The sequence below is a fragment of the Giraffa tippelskirchi genome, chromosome 12 (assembly GCF_054371585.1).
Source record: "Giraffa tippelskirchi isolate mGirTip1 chromosome 12, T2T-mGirTip1v1.2.pri, whole genome shotgun sequence".
NCBI lineage: Eukaryota > Metazoa > Chordata > Mammalia > Artiodactyla > Giraffidae > Giraffa > Giraffa tippelskirchi.
The window spans coordinates 72144112-72159646 of record NC_137286.1 but is presented as its reverse complement, the minus strand read 5'-3'; the positions used below and the strand labels follow the sequence as shown (position 1 = coordinate 72159646).

The window sequence follows — 15535 nt, the reverse complement described above, 5'->3', positions numbered from 1 at the left end:
TGGAGCCTGACCTCCCCCGGCCCCACCCCTTCCCCTACCCCAGCAGGACGAGAGCTCGTCTTCCCCTGGCTTCCAACGTGAGGCCCGGCCCTGGGCCCCGATTGGGCACTGCCCCAGTCCGGAGCCAATCACAGTGGCCAGGGAGGTGGAACGCACCGATTGGCCAGGGCCAGGTCATGTGACCATGCTCCCCAGGAAACTCAAATATTACCAAGATTCCCTAACAAACCAATGAACAAAATTATCCAGTAAAGGCAAACCGTACTTTTTAATGAGGCCGATGTCACAGAAAAAAAAAAAAATGCTTCACAATGAACTGCTCAAGGAAGCTACTAAATAAACTTTCAGAAAAGTTAAGTAGTTTTTTTTTTTTTTAAATAGGGTGACGGAGAGCTATACCTTTCCCATCTATGTGAATTTAGGTTTAAACTAGATTTCCCTTGGCTATTATATACGACAAAAAAACCCCACATCACCCCCTTTCACTCCCCCCACCCCCCAAAAGTGTTTTAGTCTATTGAGTTTTTGTGTCCTCAGTTGTGTCTGATTCACGGCAACTCACGAACTCTACACAGCCAGGCTCTTCCGTCCATGGAATTCAGGGCAATTTTTTTCTGTCACAGTAAATGCCCACCCTGGGTGATCCAAAGGCAAGGGCTCAGAGGCTCCTGAGAGTCTAACTCCTTTCAGCCGAGCACAGAGCTGGCTCCTCACTGGGATGCCTGTGGCCTGGGGCTCCCAGAGGGGAGAGCAGCACTCGCCCCACCGTGTGGTCACTGCTGGAAGTGCAGGCTGCTCCTCACTCCCCCTTGACAGTGTCCCTGAGGGCAGAACAGTGGGAATCTACTCAAGGTGGAAATGCAAACTCCCATGCAACCAAACTTCCCACAAGGTCTCCAAAACCACTCAGGAACAGGGAATTGGAAACTGCAGGGCATGACATGAATGGAGATGGAGACTTGACACCTTACACCGAGTTCACTTCCAGTTATCCCTAGACAAAGTTTCCATGAAAACTTGTCACAAATCTAGAAGAACAATGAGCAGAAACCGGACACGTGCTTTGAGTCTTCACACACAAAACTAAAAGGCAGTCCACAAAACAACCCAGAGAATACAGTGGACTTTGCAAAATCAAAGATATCTACTGTGGGAAAGACCTCATTACAAAAGCAAAAGACAGGTCATACATCGCGAGACGAATGAGTGGAAACACAAAGCTTCTCAAGGATGTGTCTCCAAACAGACAAAGAACACCAACACAACAAGCCTGTGAAAACTAGGGAAAGGTCTGAAGGGACACCAGACTGAGGAAGACACACACAGAGTATCCCGGATGATGTCCAGCACGGAGGGCCTGAAGAAACAACAGTCTAGTTGCACTCCCTCAGGCCTGTGTGACCCTGGATGAGGCCTCTGTTTCCCGGTGGCTCTGAGAGATGGACAGGGAGGAAGGGGAAGAGAAATCACTTGCATTTCTAATACTCACAGCAAAGTCTTCCAATGAGAAGGGAATTATCACCCCCACTGACAATGCCATGCACTGAAGTGATACCCACGAGTCCATCTAACCCAGAAGGGAAGGAAGGACCTGTTCTCACAAAACGGCGAGAGATGGAAGAAGGAAGATCAAGCCCACACCAATCACTGGAAAGAGAAGCTGTGCTCAGGGCTTGAAAGAATTCCTATTGGGAAAATGATGTCACAGCCCCACAAGGCAATCCACAGCTTGGATGCTATTCCTCCCAAAATGCCAATGCATTGTCGCACCGAACAAAGAACTGCAAAAGGGGTTACGGAAACAGAAAAGAGCCTAAATTGTCAATACAATCCGACGAAAAAGCCCCGATACGGACATCCAAGGTTGTGTGAAAGGAAATTAGACGACCAAACTAGGATCCTCAGGAGCGTATCGGAGAAGGCGATGGCGACCCACGCCAGTACTCTTGCCTGGAAAATGCCCTGGACGGAGGAGCCTGGTAGGCTGCAGGCCATGGGGTCGCGCAGAGTCAGACACGACTGAAGTGACTTAGCCGCAGCGGCAGCAGCAGGACAGTATGCTATTGGGAATACAACAACACACACAGATCCAGATCGATGGAATAAAGTTGAGGGTCCAGAAACAAACCCCGGCATCCATGGTCAACTCATCTCTGACACAGAAGGGGAGAATATCCAAATGGGAACAAGAAAGCCTCTTCAATAAATGGCCATGGGAAAACCAGACAGCTACATCTGAAGAACGCTATTGGTTTTGATCTCACACCACCTCAATATCGGGGAAAAACCTCACCCTAAAGACTGATGTCATGAGATAGCTAGAAAGAAGCGTAGGTCAAAGGCTCCTTAACATCAGAGTCTCCTTGCCATTTGCTGGGCGGAGGTAGAAATGCGTCTCTTCAAGTAAGGGAAAGAGGGAAACGAAGTACACCAATGGGTTTCCATCCAATGGAACCTCTTCACAACAGAGAAGCTAAGCATTCACAGATGCAAAAGATAGGAAACGGAACATGAGAGACTCCTTGCAAGTGGTGTATCTGAGAAGGGGTTCATATGGAAAGAGACGAAGAATGCACAGCACTCAGATTCCAAGAAACACCACCACCACCCTTGACCCTTCCCCCATGACCAACTCCGACCTAAAGCCTTTCTCTCCCTCTAACCCATCCCTAAAACATAACCCTCATCTAATCATATACATGTGCATTCCTAGCATCCATCCATCCACACACGAGAGAGAAAGAGGAAGACACAGACTGAATCGAGAAAGGAAAAGAGAGGGACACAGCCAGAGAGAGACACGGAACCAAAGAGAGGAAAGGAGTCGATGGTCCAGACTTTTCATCAATCTGTCTCGAAGGTAGAAGCAATGACAGCGCCCATCCACCCCAGAAGGGGGAAAAGGACGGAAGGTTTGGAGAGGAAAAGACAAGAACGCAGGGAGCCATTAGAAGCTCAGCCACCCGCAGAAGCCGAGCTGGGACACTTGAACAGAATCTCAATGGAAACAGAGGACCAGAAAGTTGGCTACTCTTTTCTATAAGAGAGGGAGACCTTCGAGTCTTCCTTTCGGGCCTCCAACTTGGATGTGGGGTCTCAAAACAGTCAGGAGGGGCAGTGCCTTTTCCTGGGTACCACGGCGCATCCAGGCCTCGTTCTGCCCCATTCTGTGCTGTGTCAGCCCTGGATGGAGTCTTTCTTTCTGAAGTCTCAGCGCACAAGCTCCACGTGATATCGGCCCCAGGTGGAGAGGCATGGAGCTGCTCGTAGGCCGACAGACCTAGGAAACAGATGGGAGAATGACCCCCACTCTGCAGATGGAGAGACTGGGGAAACCCTGAGGGGCATATGCTTGTCCAGGGCCACACCACTTATGAGAAGAAGGAGCCTGGTCTGAGAGCAGCGGGGTCCTCGGAGCTCAGGCCCTGGCTGCACCCAGGCCTCCCCAGGGCTGTGGGCTGGGCTGTGTGGCTGTCAATGTGCCTGCACATGGCCTAAGGGGGGTGGTCGAGCAGTCAGAAACCCAGAGATTCCCTTGGGAAGTTTTGGGGAAGGGACCTCAGCACGAACCCCAGGAAATGATGTCACCTGCCGGCAACAGAACCCAACAGAACCCGCAACCCGGGTATCCAGGCCTCCAGAGCGGAGAGGAGCCCCCAGCCAGATCTCTTGCTGCCAGGATGTTCTGCTGTTTGCCCCTGCCCAGAGGCCGGGGCCTCAGGAGAGCTCACAGGCAGTGTGCGTGGGCACCCTGTCGACGTTGGCTCAGGGCACCCCCGAGAGGCCTCTGGCCCTCTGCCCGGAGAAACAGAAAGGTAACACGGGGAGCCCCAGGCCGGGCCAGGCCACCTCTCCCATGCCACCCGGAAACACCGGGTCCTTTGCCTGTGTGTGTGGATGCGGGTTTCTCGGGGTGTGTCTCCCTCAAGGAAGTCCAGGCGGATGTGGGGTCAGAAGCCTGCGGACAAGTTGTGTCCACACCCCAGGGGAGATCAGGCTGGCTGGGATGGGAACAGTGCGGGCAGGGCCGGCCGCCCAGGCTGACCTCACACCCTCAGGTGGGTCTCTTTCCTCCCGGGTGGGGATCTGAGCAGACACACGTCTCTGACCCTTCTGGGAAGAGAAGTTCGAGCAGGCAGAAGCAGCGGCTCCACTGGCCAGGCCCAGCTCGGAAAACTCCCAGCACGGCTGGCTGACGGTCACTGTCGTTGCAGAGCTTCCCACGTGATGAGGCCGAGGACGGGGACACCCCGTCCACCTCCCGGAGGGAGGGGTCGGAGCACCAACCCCCCGCCCGTGAGGCCCAGTGCAGGCTCCAGGTGAGCGTGCCCACGGAGGCATCAGCCCCACCGGGGGCGAAGCGGAGGCGGGGAAGGCCTGCTGCCGAGACACCGCCCAGGATACACCCGGCGGCCCAGTCTGAGGCTGCCACGGAGCTCAGCACACCCGGCTCCGACCCAGAGTCCCGAGAACCCCGGCCTCTGAGGCAGCAGGAGGACCTGGAGCCCAGCACGCCAGAGCACAGAGGTAAGGACGCTGGGGCTGGTGCACGGGAGTGTGTGGGGAGGGGGTGCTGAGCTACACAGGGACGAGTCCCCGAAAGATGCTGCTGGGCCTGCAGCAAGCGCTGGCCTCACACCCCCACCCCCATCTTGCACACTTCAGTCCCAAAAGACATCCAACCCTGGGTATTCTTTCGGAATCTCTTGGAAGCTTTCTGTCCCGGGATACGCACATGCCAAGGCTGGTCTGTGGGCAAACTTTGCTTCTCCCCCAGCTCTAGCACTGGCCTCCAACTGGAACCAGGCTCCACTTCCCAGACCTGTGCCTACAGAGGTGGTGGCTCCAGGTGCAGGACCCAGGGATCCACCGAGGGCAGATGGAGAACCGAGCCTTGCCCTCGCAGAGACACCAGGCCAGCTGGGTACTGGCCAGCACACCGGGCAGATCGGATTTCCGTGCCTGCAGGACCCCCAGCCCCAGGCACTGATGTCCCACCCCCTCAGCCAGAACCTCCACCTCCACGTGCACCTGTACCTGCTCGGGCTTTGGCAGGAGAACCCGAGGCAGAGGAGGAGTCACCGCCTCGGCAGGGAGAGCCTGCCCTGGCTCCCGCGCAACACCCAGACGCCGACGATGACTCACCCGCCCCTGCAGGAAGAACGAGCCCCCGCTCTGGACAGAGACCCAGAGCCCTTGCCGGAAACACCATGTCCAGGGGAGCGGTCGGCTCTGCAGCCTCCATCCCTGTCTGCTCACCGTGGACGCCGGCAACTCGGTCTGCCCCCAGGGGACATGGAGTTCCTTTCCCCTGAGCTGCTTTGCATTTGGTTTGTTTCCACCTTTCTGGTGATGTTTTACTTTTTGTATGGTTTCGTCTATTTTTGTTGGTTAAGTTGGGATTAGTAAACTTTTTCATCATTGTTGCAATTTGGGACACTGTTGTGTAACTCTGGTGATACGGTGTTACCATCACCACTCTGTAGTTTCAGACCCGTTCGATCTTTATGCCCCACCCGCCAACAAAGCCTGGGTTCAAGGCAAGCAGGCCCTGTTCATCCCTCCCCCCGATCCTGACCACAATTTCATCTTTTCTTTCTGCATTCCTTCCTATATTCTTGGTGTCCCCAATCAATGACTCTCAGTGAGATGACTGAAGGAGTTTTTTTCGGACTCTCCACCTACTGTAAGACTCCATTGGAGAGTTCTCATTTTTATGTCATTTGAACTAGCCTTTGATAGCTGAAAGGACGGTGTACGTCCTTTCAAGATATCATGTGCCAAACGAAGCCCTTTTGGCAAATGCCATCATTATCTCCAGGCAGGCATTGCTGTTTGAAGGGTGACATCTCAGCCAGAAGGCAGAGGCTGAGCTCCTCTTGTTGCACCAGCTCCCAAAAGAAGCCAAGAAAGGGAGCTGGAACAACAAACCACCCCAACGCCCAGGAAAGCGTTCTTCACGACAGAAGGCTAGCAAATGACCCAACAACCTTGTGGCCCAGAACCCCTCTAGAAAAATCACTGTTCCATACAAAAGAGAAACACATGGGAAGTTCCAAGGAGAGGCAATGCCCATGGCCAGTGTACTTTAGAGACGGCCTGACCGCTCCGGGGAAGACACGCACCGACGGAACCCCTTGGGAAACAGCAGTGAGAGTCCTCACCGTCGTAAGGGTTTCCTCTGGGGACAACCTGCCCTGGGCACCACATGAGGGAGCAGACCGGCTTCTCTTCCTCTGCCCCCACACCACTCACTCATGAAGGCAGCTCAGGTGTTCTCATGCCCTGCCTGCCTGCCTGCCTGCCTGGCTCATCCGTGAGCTGTGACCACCTCCAGGGCAGGACTCCACCTTCTCCTCTCTGTGTACCGTGAATCTGCACACAGTGGGCTTTCAGAACCTTAGGAGACTTGAGCCATTCCCACTCGAGCCAGAACCCTCCCCAGGAAGGAAAACAGCTGTGGAGTCATTTTGGCCCCAGCACTGGTTCCCAAACCCTGGCGGCTCCTACAGCCTCTACGGTGTGAAGAGGGAGGTCCCTTTTGACAGAGCTTTCCGGCTGTCAGATCGAAGCTGTTGTTTCACTGTCAGCTGTGTCTCTGCCGTTGCAGCCAGGTGGGCCACGCTGCTCCAAAGGAGCTCACAAGCTGAGTTGCAAGGGAGGTATTGAGAGGACAGGGATGGCTACAACGTGCTGCAAACTGAGTGAGGGTCCCCACAATCCTCAGCAAAGGTCTGTGGTGTGCAAGTGGGGAGTAGAGGGCCCCCAAGTTCCAAAGGAAGGGAGGTACTCGGGAGCTAAAGCCCTTGGCTGCTGTGGTAGCAGCTGCAGATGGCAGCTCGTCCACAGTGCACTTCGAATGAGGTCATATGAGCGGGACTCTGGAAAGGGCTCCGAAATCCAGAGAAAGGGGTCAGGGTATGTGGGAATCCGGCGGGGGTGGGGGGTGGATGAAGGAAGGTGTCCTTCCTCTCTCCAGTGCAATTTGGTTTGGTGAGTCTCAAAGCTACCAGATGGCACTTCCCAAGTCAGGCCCCCGCAGGAATCAGGGTGGGCTGCGTGCCTCGGCCCCTGCCACAGGGACAAGCCACACCAGTGGCCTCCCTGAGCTCAAATGGCCGGATCTGGGGGATCCGTCTGGGTGCACACCTCCTTGCTGTGGCCAAGTTCCCCCCTTCTCTGAGCACCAGCTTCATCATCCTCTCGAATGAGGACATCGATTGCTACCTTGGCACGTTACTCTCTTCATCCTGTGAAGACTCATTAGGCTTATCCTACAATTACTAGCTGGCCCGAAGAGATATCTCCTGAATCCAGATTAAGCTGGAGTCTCCCAGGCTCATCTGGCATGTCTTCCCTGAAGTCTGCCAAAACCCACACCCTTGCATTTCCAGGGACTCCCCTTAGCCGGCTGGGCAGAAAACCCAGCATGGTTCAAACAAGCTGACAGACAAGCGGGAGAGGACTCACGGGCAGACGGCCTCCGTCAGGTCTCGGGTGGAGCTCTGGGACCACAGCAGCAACGGGCCATCCCAGCCCCTGGGCTCAGCAGCGCCCTCATTCTCAGGCCGGCGGCTCTGCCCTGAGGGGAGCAGGAAGGTCACCAACTGCCGCAGGCGGACCTCAAGCCCCTCCCACTGCTGGAGCCTGACCTCCCCCGGCCCCACCCCTTCCCCTACCCCAGCAGGACGAGAGCTCGTCTTCCCCTGGCTTCCAACGTGAGGCCCGGCCCTGGGCCCCGATTGGGCACTGCCCCAGTCCGGAGCCAATCACAGTGGCCAGGGAGGTGGAACGCACCGATTGGCCAGGGCCAGGTCATGTGACCATGCTCCCCAGGAAACTCAAATATTACCAAGATTCCCTAACAAACCAATGAACAAAATTATCCAGTAAAGGCAAACCGTACTTTTTAATGAGGCCGATGTCACAGAAAAAAAAAAAAAATGCTTCACAATGAACTGCTCAAGGAAGCTACTAAATAAACTTTCAGAAAAGTTAAGTAGTTTTTTTTTTTTTTTAATAGGGTGACGGAGAGCTATACCTTTCCCATCTATGTGAATTTAGGTTTAAACTAGATTTCCCTTGGCTATTATATACCACAAAAAAACCCCACATCACCCCCTTTCACTCCCCCCACCCCCCAAAAGTGTTTTAGTCTATTGAGTTTTTGTGTCCTCAGTTGTGTCTGATTCACGGCAACTCACGAACTCTACACAGCCAGGCTCTTCCGTCCATGGAATTCAGGGCAATTTTTTTCTGTCACAGTAAATGCCCACCCTGGGTGATCCAAAGGCAAGGGCTCAGAGGCTCCTGAGAGTCTAACTCCTTTCAGCCGAGCACAGAGCTGGCTCCTCACTGGGATGCCTGTGGCCTGGGGCTCCCAGAGGGGAGAGCAGCACTCGCCCCACCGTGTGGTCACTGCTGGAAGTGCAGGCTGCTCCTCACTCCCCCTTGACAGTGTCCCTGAGGGCAGAACAGTGGGAATCTACTCAAGGTGGAAATGCAAACTCCCATGCAACCAAACTTCCCACAAGGTCTCCAAAACCACTCAGGAACAGGGAATTGGAAACTGCAGGGCATGACATGAATGGAGATGGAGACTTGACACCTTACACCGAGTTCACTTCCAGTTATCCCTAGACAAAGTTTCCATGAAAACTTGTCACAAATCTAGAAGAACAATGAGCAGAAACCGGACACGTGCTTTGAGTCTTCACACACAAAACTAAAAGGCAGTCCACAAAACAACCCAGAGAATACAGTGGACTTTGCAAAATCAAAGATATCTACTGTGGGAAAGACCTCATTACAAAAGCAAAAGACAGGTCATACATCGCGAGACGAATGAGTGGAAACACAAAGCTTCTCAAGGATGTGTCTCCAAACAGACAAAGAACACCAACACAACAAGCCTGTGAAAACTAGGGAAAGGTCTGAAGGGACACCAGACTGAGGAAGACACACACAGAGTATCCCGGATGATGTCCAGCACGGAGGGCCTGAAGAAACAACAGTCTAGTTGCACTCCCTCAGGCCTGTGTGACCCTGGATGAGGCCTCTGTTTCCCGGTGGCTCTGAGAGATGGACAGGGAGGAAGGGGAAGAGAAATCACTTGCATTTCTAATACTCACAGCAAAGTCTTCCAATGAGAAGGGAATTATCACCCCCACTGACAATGCCATTCACTGAAGTGATACCCACGAGTCCATCTAACCCAGAAGGGAAGGAAGGACCTGTTCTCACAAAACGGCGAGAGATGGAAGAAGGAAGATCAAGCCCACACCAATCACTGGAAAGAGAAGCTGTGCTCAGGGCTTGAAAGAATTCCTATTGGGAAAATGATGTCACAGCCCCACAAGGCAATCCACAGCTTGGATGCTATTCCTCCCAAAATGCCAATGCATTGTCGCACCGAACAAAGAATTGCAAAAGGGGTTACGGAAACAGAAAAGAGCCTAAATTGTCAATACAATCCGACGAAAAAGCCCCGATACGGACATCCAAGGTTGTGTGAAAGGAAATTAGACGACCAAACTAGGATCCTCAGGAGCGTATCGGAGAAGGCGATGGCGACCCACGCCAGTACTCTTGCCTGGAAAATGCCCTGGACGGAGGAGCCTGGTAGGCTGCAGGCCATGGGGTCGCGCAGAGTCAGACACGACTGAAGTGACTTAGCCGCAGCGGCAGCAGCAGGACAGTATGCTATTGGGAATACAACAACACACACAGATCCAGATCGATGGAATAAAGTTGAGGGTCCAGAAACAAACCCCGGCATCCATGGTCAACTCATCTCTGACACAGAAGGGGAGAATATCCAAATGGGAACAAGAAAGCCTCTTCAATAAATGGCCATGGGAAAACCAGACAGCTACATCTGAAGAACGCTATTGGTTTTGATCTCACACCACCTCAATATCGGGGAAAAACCTCACCCTAAAGACTGATGTCATGAGATAGCTAGAAAGAAGCGTAGGTCAAAGGCTCCTTAACATCAGAGTCTCCTTGCCATTTGCTGGGCGGAGGTAGAAATGCGTCTCTTCAAGTAAGGGAAAGAGGGAAACGAAGTACACCAATGGGTTTCCATCCAATGGAACCTCTTCACAACAGAGAAGCTAAGCATTCACAGATGCAAAAGATAGGAAACGGAACATGAGAGACTCCTTGCAAGTGGTGTATCTGAGAAGGGGTTCATATGGAAAGAGACGAAGAATGCACAGCACTCAGATTCCAAGAAACACCACCACCACCCTTGACCCTTCCCCCATGACCAACTCCGACCTAAAGCCTTTCTCTCCCTCTAACCCATCCCTAAAACATAACCCTCATCTAATCATATACATGTGCATTCCTAGCATCCATCCATCCACACACGAGAGAGAAAGAGGAAGACACAGACTGAATCGAGAAAGGAAAAGAGAGGGACACAGCCAGAGAGAGACACGGAACCAAAGAGAGGAAAGGAGTCGATGGTCCAGACTTTTCATCAATCTGTCTCGAAGGTAGAAGCAATGACAGCGCCCATCCACCCCAGAAGGGGGAAAAGGACGGAAGGTTTGGAGAGGAAAAGACAAGAACGCAGGGAGCCATTAGAAGCTCAGCCACCCGCAGAAGCCGAGCTGGGACACTTGAACAGAATCTCAATGGAAACAGAGGACCAGAAAGTTGGCTACTCTTTTCTATAAGAGAGGGAGACCTTCGAGTCTTCCTTTCGGGCCTCCAACTTGGATGTGGGGTCTCAAAACAGTCAGGAGGGGCAGTGCCTTTTCCTGGGTACCACGGCGCATCCAGGCCTCGTTCTGCCCCATTCTGTGCTGTGTCAGCCCTGGATGGAGTCTTTCTTTCTGAAGTCTCAGCGCACAAGCTCCACGTGATATCGGCCCCAGGTGGAGAGGCATGGAGCTGCTCGTAGGCCGACAGACCTAGGAAACAGATGGGAGAATGACCCCCACTCTGCAGATGGAGAGACTGGGGAAACCCTGAGGGGCATATGCTTGTCCAGGGCCACACCACTTATGAGAAGAAGGAGCCTGGTCTGAGAGCAGCGGGGTCCTCGGAGCTCAGGCCCTGGCTGCACCCAGGCCTCCCCAGGGCTGTGGGCTGGGCTGTGTGGCTGTCAATGTGCCTGCACATGGCCTAAGGGGGGTGGTCGAGCAGTCAGAAACCCAGAGATTCCCTTGGGAAGTTTTGGGGAAGGGACCTCAGCACGAACCCCAGGAAATGATGTCACCTGCCGGCAACAGAACCCAACAGAACCCGCAACCCGGGTATCCAGGCCTCCAGAGCGGAGAGGAGCCCCCAGCCAGATCTCTTGCTGCCAGGATGTTCTGCTGTTTGCCCCTGCCCAGAGGCCGGGGCCTCAGGAGAGCTCACAGGCAGTGTGCGTGGGCACCCTGTCGACGTTGGCTCAGGGCACCCCCGAGAGGCCTCTGGCCCTCTGCCCGGAGAAACAGAAAGGTAACACGGGGAGCCCCAGGCCGGGCCAGGCCACCTCTCCCATGCCACCCGGAAACACCGGGTCCTTTGCCTGTGTGTGTGGATGCGGGTTTCTCGGGGTGTGTCTCCCTCAAGGAAGCCCAGGCGGATGTGGGGTCAGAAGCCTGCGGACAAGTTGTGTCCACACCCCAGGGGAGATCAGGCTGGCTGGGATGGGAACAGTGCGGGCAGGGCCGGCCGCCCAGGCTGACCTCACACCCTCAGGTGGGTCTCTTTCCTCCCGGGTGGGGATCTGAGCAGACACACGTCTCTGACCCTTCTGGGAAGAGAAGTTCGAGCAGGCAGAAGCAGCGGCTCCACTGGCCAGGCCCAGCTCGGAAAACTCCCAGCACGGCTGGCTGACGGTCACTGTCGTTGCAGAGCTTCCCACGTGATGAGGCCGAGGACGGGGACACCCCGTCCACCTCCCGGAGGGAGGGGTCGGAGCACCAACCCCCCGCCCGTGAGGCCCAGTGCAGGCTCCAGGTGAGCGTGCCCACGGAGGCATCAGCCCCACCGGGGGCGAAGCGGAGGCGGGGAAGGCCTGCTGCCGAGACACCGCCCAGGATACACCCGGCGGCCCAGTCTGAGGCTGCCACGGAGCTCAGCACACCCGGCTCCGACCCAGAGTCCCGAGAACCCCGGCCTCTGAGGCAGCAGGAGGACCTGGAGCCCAGCACGCCAGAGCACAGAGGTAAGGACGCTGGGGCTGGTGCACGGGAGTGTGTGGGGAGGGGGTGCTGAGCTACACAGGGACGAGTCCCCGAAAGATGCTGCTGGGCCTGCAGCAAGCGCTGGCCTCACACCCCCACCCCCATCTTGCACACTTCAGTCCCAAAAGACATCCAACCCTGGGTATTCTTTCGGAATCTCTTGGAAGCTTTCTGTCCCGGGATACGCACATGCCAAGGCTGGTCTGTGGGCAAACTTTGCTTCTCCCCCAGCTCTAGCACTGGCCTCCAACTGGAAACAGGCTCCACTTCCCAGACCTGTGCCTACAGAGGTGGTGGCTCCAGGTGCAGGACCCAGGGATCCACCGAGGGCAGATGGAGAACCGAGCCTTGCCCTCGCAGAGACACCAGGCCAGCTGGGTACTGGCCAGCACACCGGGCAGATCGGATTTCCGTGCCTGCAGGACCCCCAGCCCCAGGCACTGATGTCCCACCCCCTCAGCCAGAACCTCCACCTCCACGTGCACCTGTACCTGCTCGGGCTTTGGCAGGAGAACCCGAGGCAGAGGAGGAGTCACCGCCTCGGCAGGGAGAGCCTGCCCTGGCTCCCGCGCAACACCCAGACGCCGACGATGACTCACCCGCCCCTGCAGGAAGAACGAGCCCCCGCTCTGGACAGAGACCCAGAGCCCTTGCCGGAAACACCATGTCCAGGGGAGCGGTCGGCTCTGCAGCCTCCATCCCTGTCTGCTCACCGTGGACGCCGGCAACTCGGTCTGCCCCCAGGGGACATGGAGTTCCTTTCCCCTGAGCTGCTTTGCATTTGGTTTGTTTCCACCTTTCTGGTGATGTTTTACTTTTTGTATGGTTTCGTCTATTTTTGTTGGTTAAGTTGGGATTAGTAAACTTTTTCATCATTGTTGCAATTTGGGACACTGTTGTGTAACTCTGGTGATACGGTGTTACCATCACCACTCTGTAGTTTCAGACCCGTTCGATCTTTATGCCCCACCCGCCAACAAAGCCTGGGTTCAAGGCAAGCAGGCCCTGTTCATCCCTCCCCCCGATCCTGACCACAATTTCATCTTTTCTTTCTGCATTCCTTCCTATATTCTTGGTGTCCCCAATCAATGACTCTCAGTGAGATGACTGAAGGAGTTTTTTTCGGACTCTCCACCTACTGTAAGACTCCATTGGAGAGTTCTCATTTTTATGTCATTTGAACTAGCCTTTGATAGCTGAAAGGACGGTGTACGTCCTTTCAAGATATCATGTGCCAAACGAAGCCCTTTTGGCAAATGCCATCATTATCTCCAGGCAGGCATTGCTGTTTGAAGGGTGACATCTCAGCCAGAAGGCAGAGGCTGAGCTCCTCTTGTTGCACCAGCTCCCAAAAGAAGCCAAGAAAGGGAGCTGGAACAACAAACCACCCCAACGCCCAGGAAAGCGTTCTTCACGACAGAAGGCTAGCAAATGACCCAACAACCTTGTGGCCCAGAACCCCTCTAGAAAAATCACTGTTCCATACAAAAGAGAAACACATGGGAAGTTCCAAGGAGAGGCAATGCCCATGGCCAGTGTACTTTAGAGACGGCCTGACCGCTCCGGGGAAGACACGCACCGACGGAACCCCTTGGGAAACAGCAGTGAGAGTCCTCACCGTCGTAAGGGTTTCCTCTGGGGACAACCTGCCCTGGGCACCACATGAGGGAGCAGACCGGCTTCTCTTCCTCTGCCCCCACACCACTCACTCATGAAGGCAGCTCAGGTGTTCTCATGCCCTGCCTGCCTGCCTGCCTGCCTGGCTCATCCGTGAGCTGTGACCACCTCCAGGGCAGGACTCCACCTTCTCCTCTCTGTGTACCGTGAATCTGCACACAGTGGGCTTTCAGAACCTTAGGAGACTTGAGCCATTCCCACTCGAGCCAGAACCCTCCCCAGGAAGGAAAACAGCTGTGGAGTCATTTTGGCCCCAGCACTGGTTCCCAAACCCTGGCGGCTCCTACAGCCTCTACGGTGTGAAGAGGGAGGTCCCTTTTGACAGAGCTTTCCGGCTGTCAGATCGAAGCTGTTGTTTCACTGTCAGCTGTGTCTCTGCCGTTGCAGCCAGGTGGGCCACGCTGCTCCAAAGGAGCTCACAAGCTGAGTTGCAAGGGAGGTATTGAGAGGACAGGGATGGCTACAACGTGCTGCAAACTGAGTGAGGGTCCCCACAATCCTCAGCAAAGGTCTGTGGTGTGCAAGTGGGGAGTAGAGGGCCCCCAAGTTCCAAAGGAAGGGAGGTACTCGGGAGATAAAGCCCTTGGCTGCTGTGGTAGCAGCTGCAGATGGCAGCTCGTCCACAGTGCACTTCGAATGAGGTCATATGAGCGGGACTCTGGAAATGGCTCCGAAATCCAGAGAAAGGGGTCAGGGTATGTGGGAATCCGGCGGGGGTGGGGGGTGGATGAAGGAAGGTGTCCTTCCTCTCTCCAGTGCAATTTGGTTTGGTGAGTCTCAAAGCTACCAGATGGCACTTCCCAAGTCAGGCCCCCGCAGGAATCAGGGTGGGCTGCGTGCCTCGGCCCCTGCCACAGGGACAAGCCACACCAGTGGCCTCCCTGAGCTCAAATGGCCGGATCTGGGGGTTCCGTCTGGGTGCACACCTCCTTGCTGTGGCCAAGTTCCCCCCTTCTCTGAGCACCAGCTTCATCATCCTCTCGAATGAGGACATCGATTGCTACCTTGGCACGTTACTCTCTTCATCCTGTGAAGACTCATTAGGCTTATCCTACAATTACTAGCTGGCCCGAAGAGATATCTCCTGAATCCAGATTAAGCTGGAGTCTCCCAGGCTCATCTGGCATGTCTTCCCTGAAGTCTGCCAAAACCCACACCCTTGCATTTCCAGGGACTCCCCTTAGCCGGCTGGGCAGAAAACCCAGCATGGTTCAAACAAGCTGACAGACAAGCGGGAGAGGACTCACGGGCAGACGGCCTCCGTCAGGTCTCGGGTGGAGCTCTGGGACCACAGCAGCAACGGGCCATCCCAGCCCCTGGGCTCAGCAGCGCCCTCATTCTCAGGCCGGCGGCTCTGCCCTGAGGGGAGCAGGAAGGTCACCAACTGCCGCAGGCGGACCTCAAGCCCCTCCTACTGCTGGAGCCTGACCTCCCCCGGCCCCACCCCTTCCCCTACCCCAGCAGGACGAGAGCTCGTCTTCCCCTGGCTTCCAACGTGAGGCCCGGCCCTGGGCCCCGATTGGGCACTGCCCCAGTCCGGAGCCAATCACAGTGGCCAGGGAGGTGGAACGCACCGATTGGCCAGGGCCAGGTCATGTGACCATGCTCCCCAGGAAACTCAAATATTACCAAGATTCCCTAACAAACCAATGAACAAAATTATCCAGTAA

General features: G+C 55.2%; 2 protein-coding genes and 1 long non-coding RNA gene across 3 annotated transcripts in view; 2 read left to right on the top strand and 1 right to left on the bottom strand.

Moving 5' to 3' along the window:
• The first annotated feature begins 367 nt into the window (after window positions 1–367).
• LOC145529510 (uncharacterized) lies at window positions 368–5430 on the top strand. The gene is made up of 3 exons (XM_081550085.1): window positions 368–3815; window positions 4215–4527; window positions 4778–5430. The coding sequence occupies exons 1-3, from the start codon at window positions 3579–3581 to the stop codon at window positions 5404–5406; spliced, it is 1179 nt and encodes a 392-aa protein (XP_081406211.1). The 5' UTR covers window positions 368–3578; the 3' UTR covers window positions 5407–5430.
• A 2579-nt stretch (window positions 5431–8009) lies between these two features.
• On the top strand, window positions 8010–13070 carry LOC145529516 (uncharacterized). The gene is made up of 3 exons (XM_081550092.1): window positions 8010–11457; window positions 11857–12169; window positions 12420–13070. Exons 1-3 carry the CDS (start codon window positions 11221–11223, stop codon window positions 13046–13048), a joined length of 1179 nt encoding a protein of 392 aa, XP_081406218.1. The 5' UTR covers window positions 8010–11220; the 3' UTR covers window positions 13049–13070.
• LOC145529707 (uncharacterized) overlaps window positions 13024–15535 on the bottom strand; it is a 1704434-nt gene continuing 1701922 nt past the window's right edge. The window contains exon 215 of the long non-coding RNA XR_014071296.1: window positions 13024–15224. This is a non-coding gene — a long non-coding RNA (uncharacterized LOC145529707). The remainder of the gene's footprint in view (window positions 15225–15535) is intronic.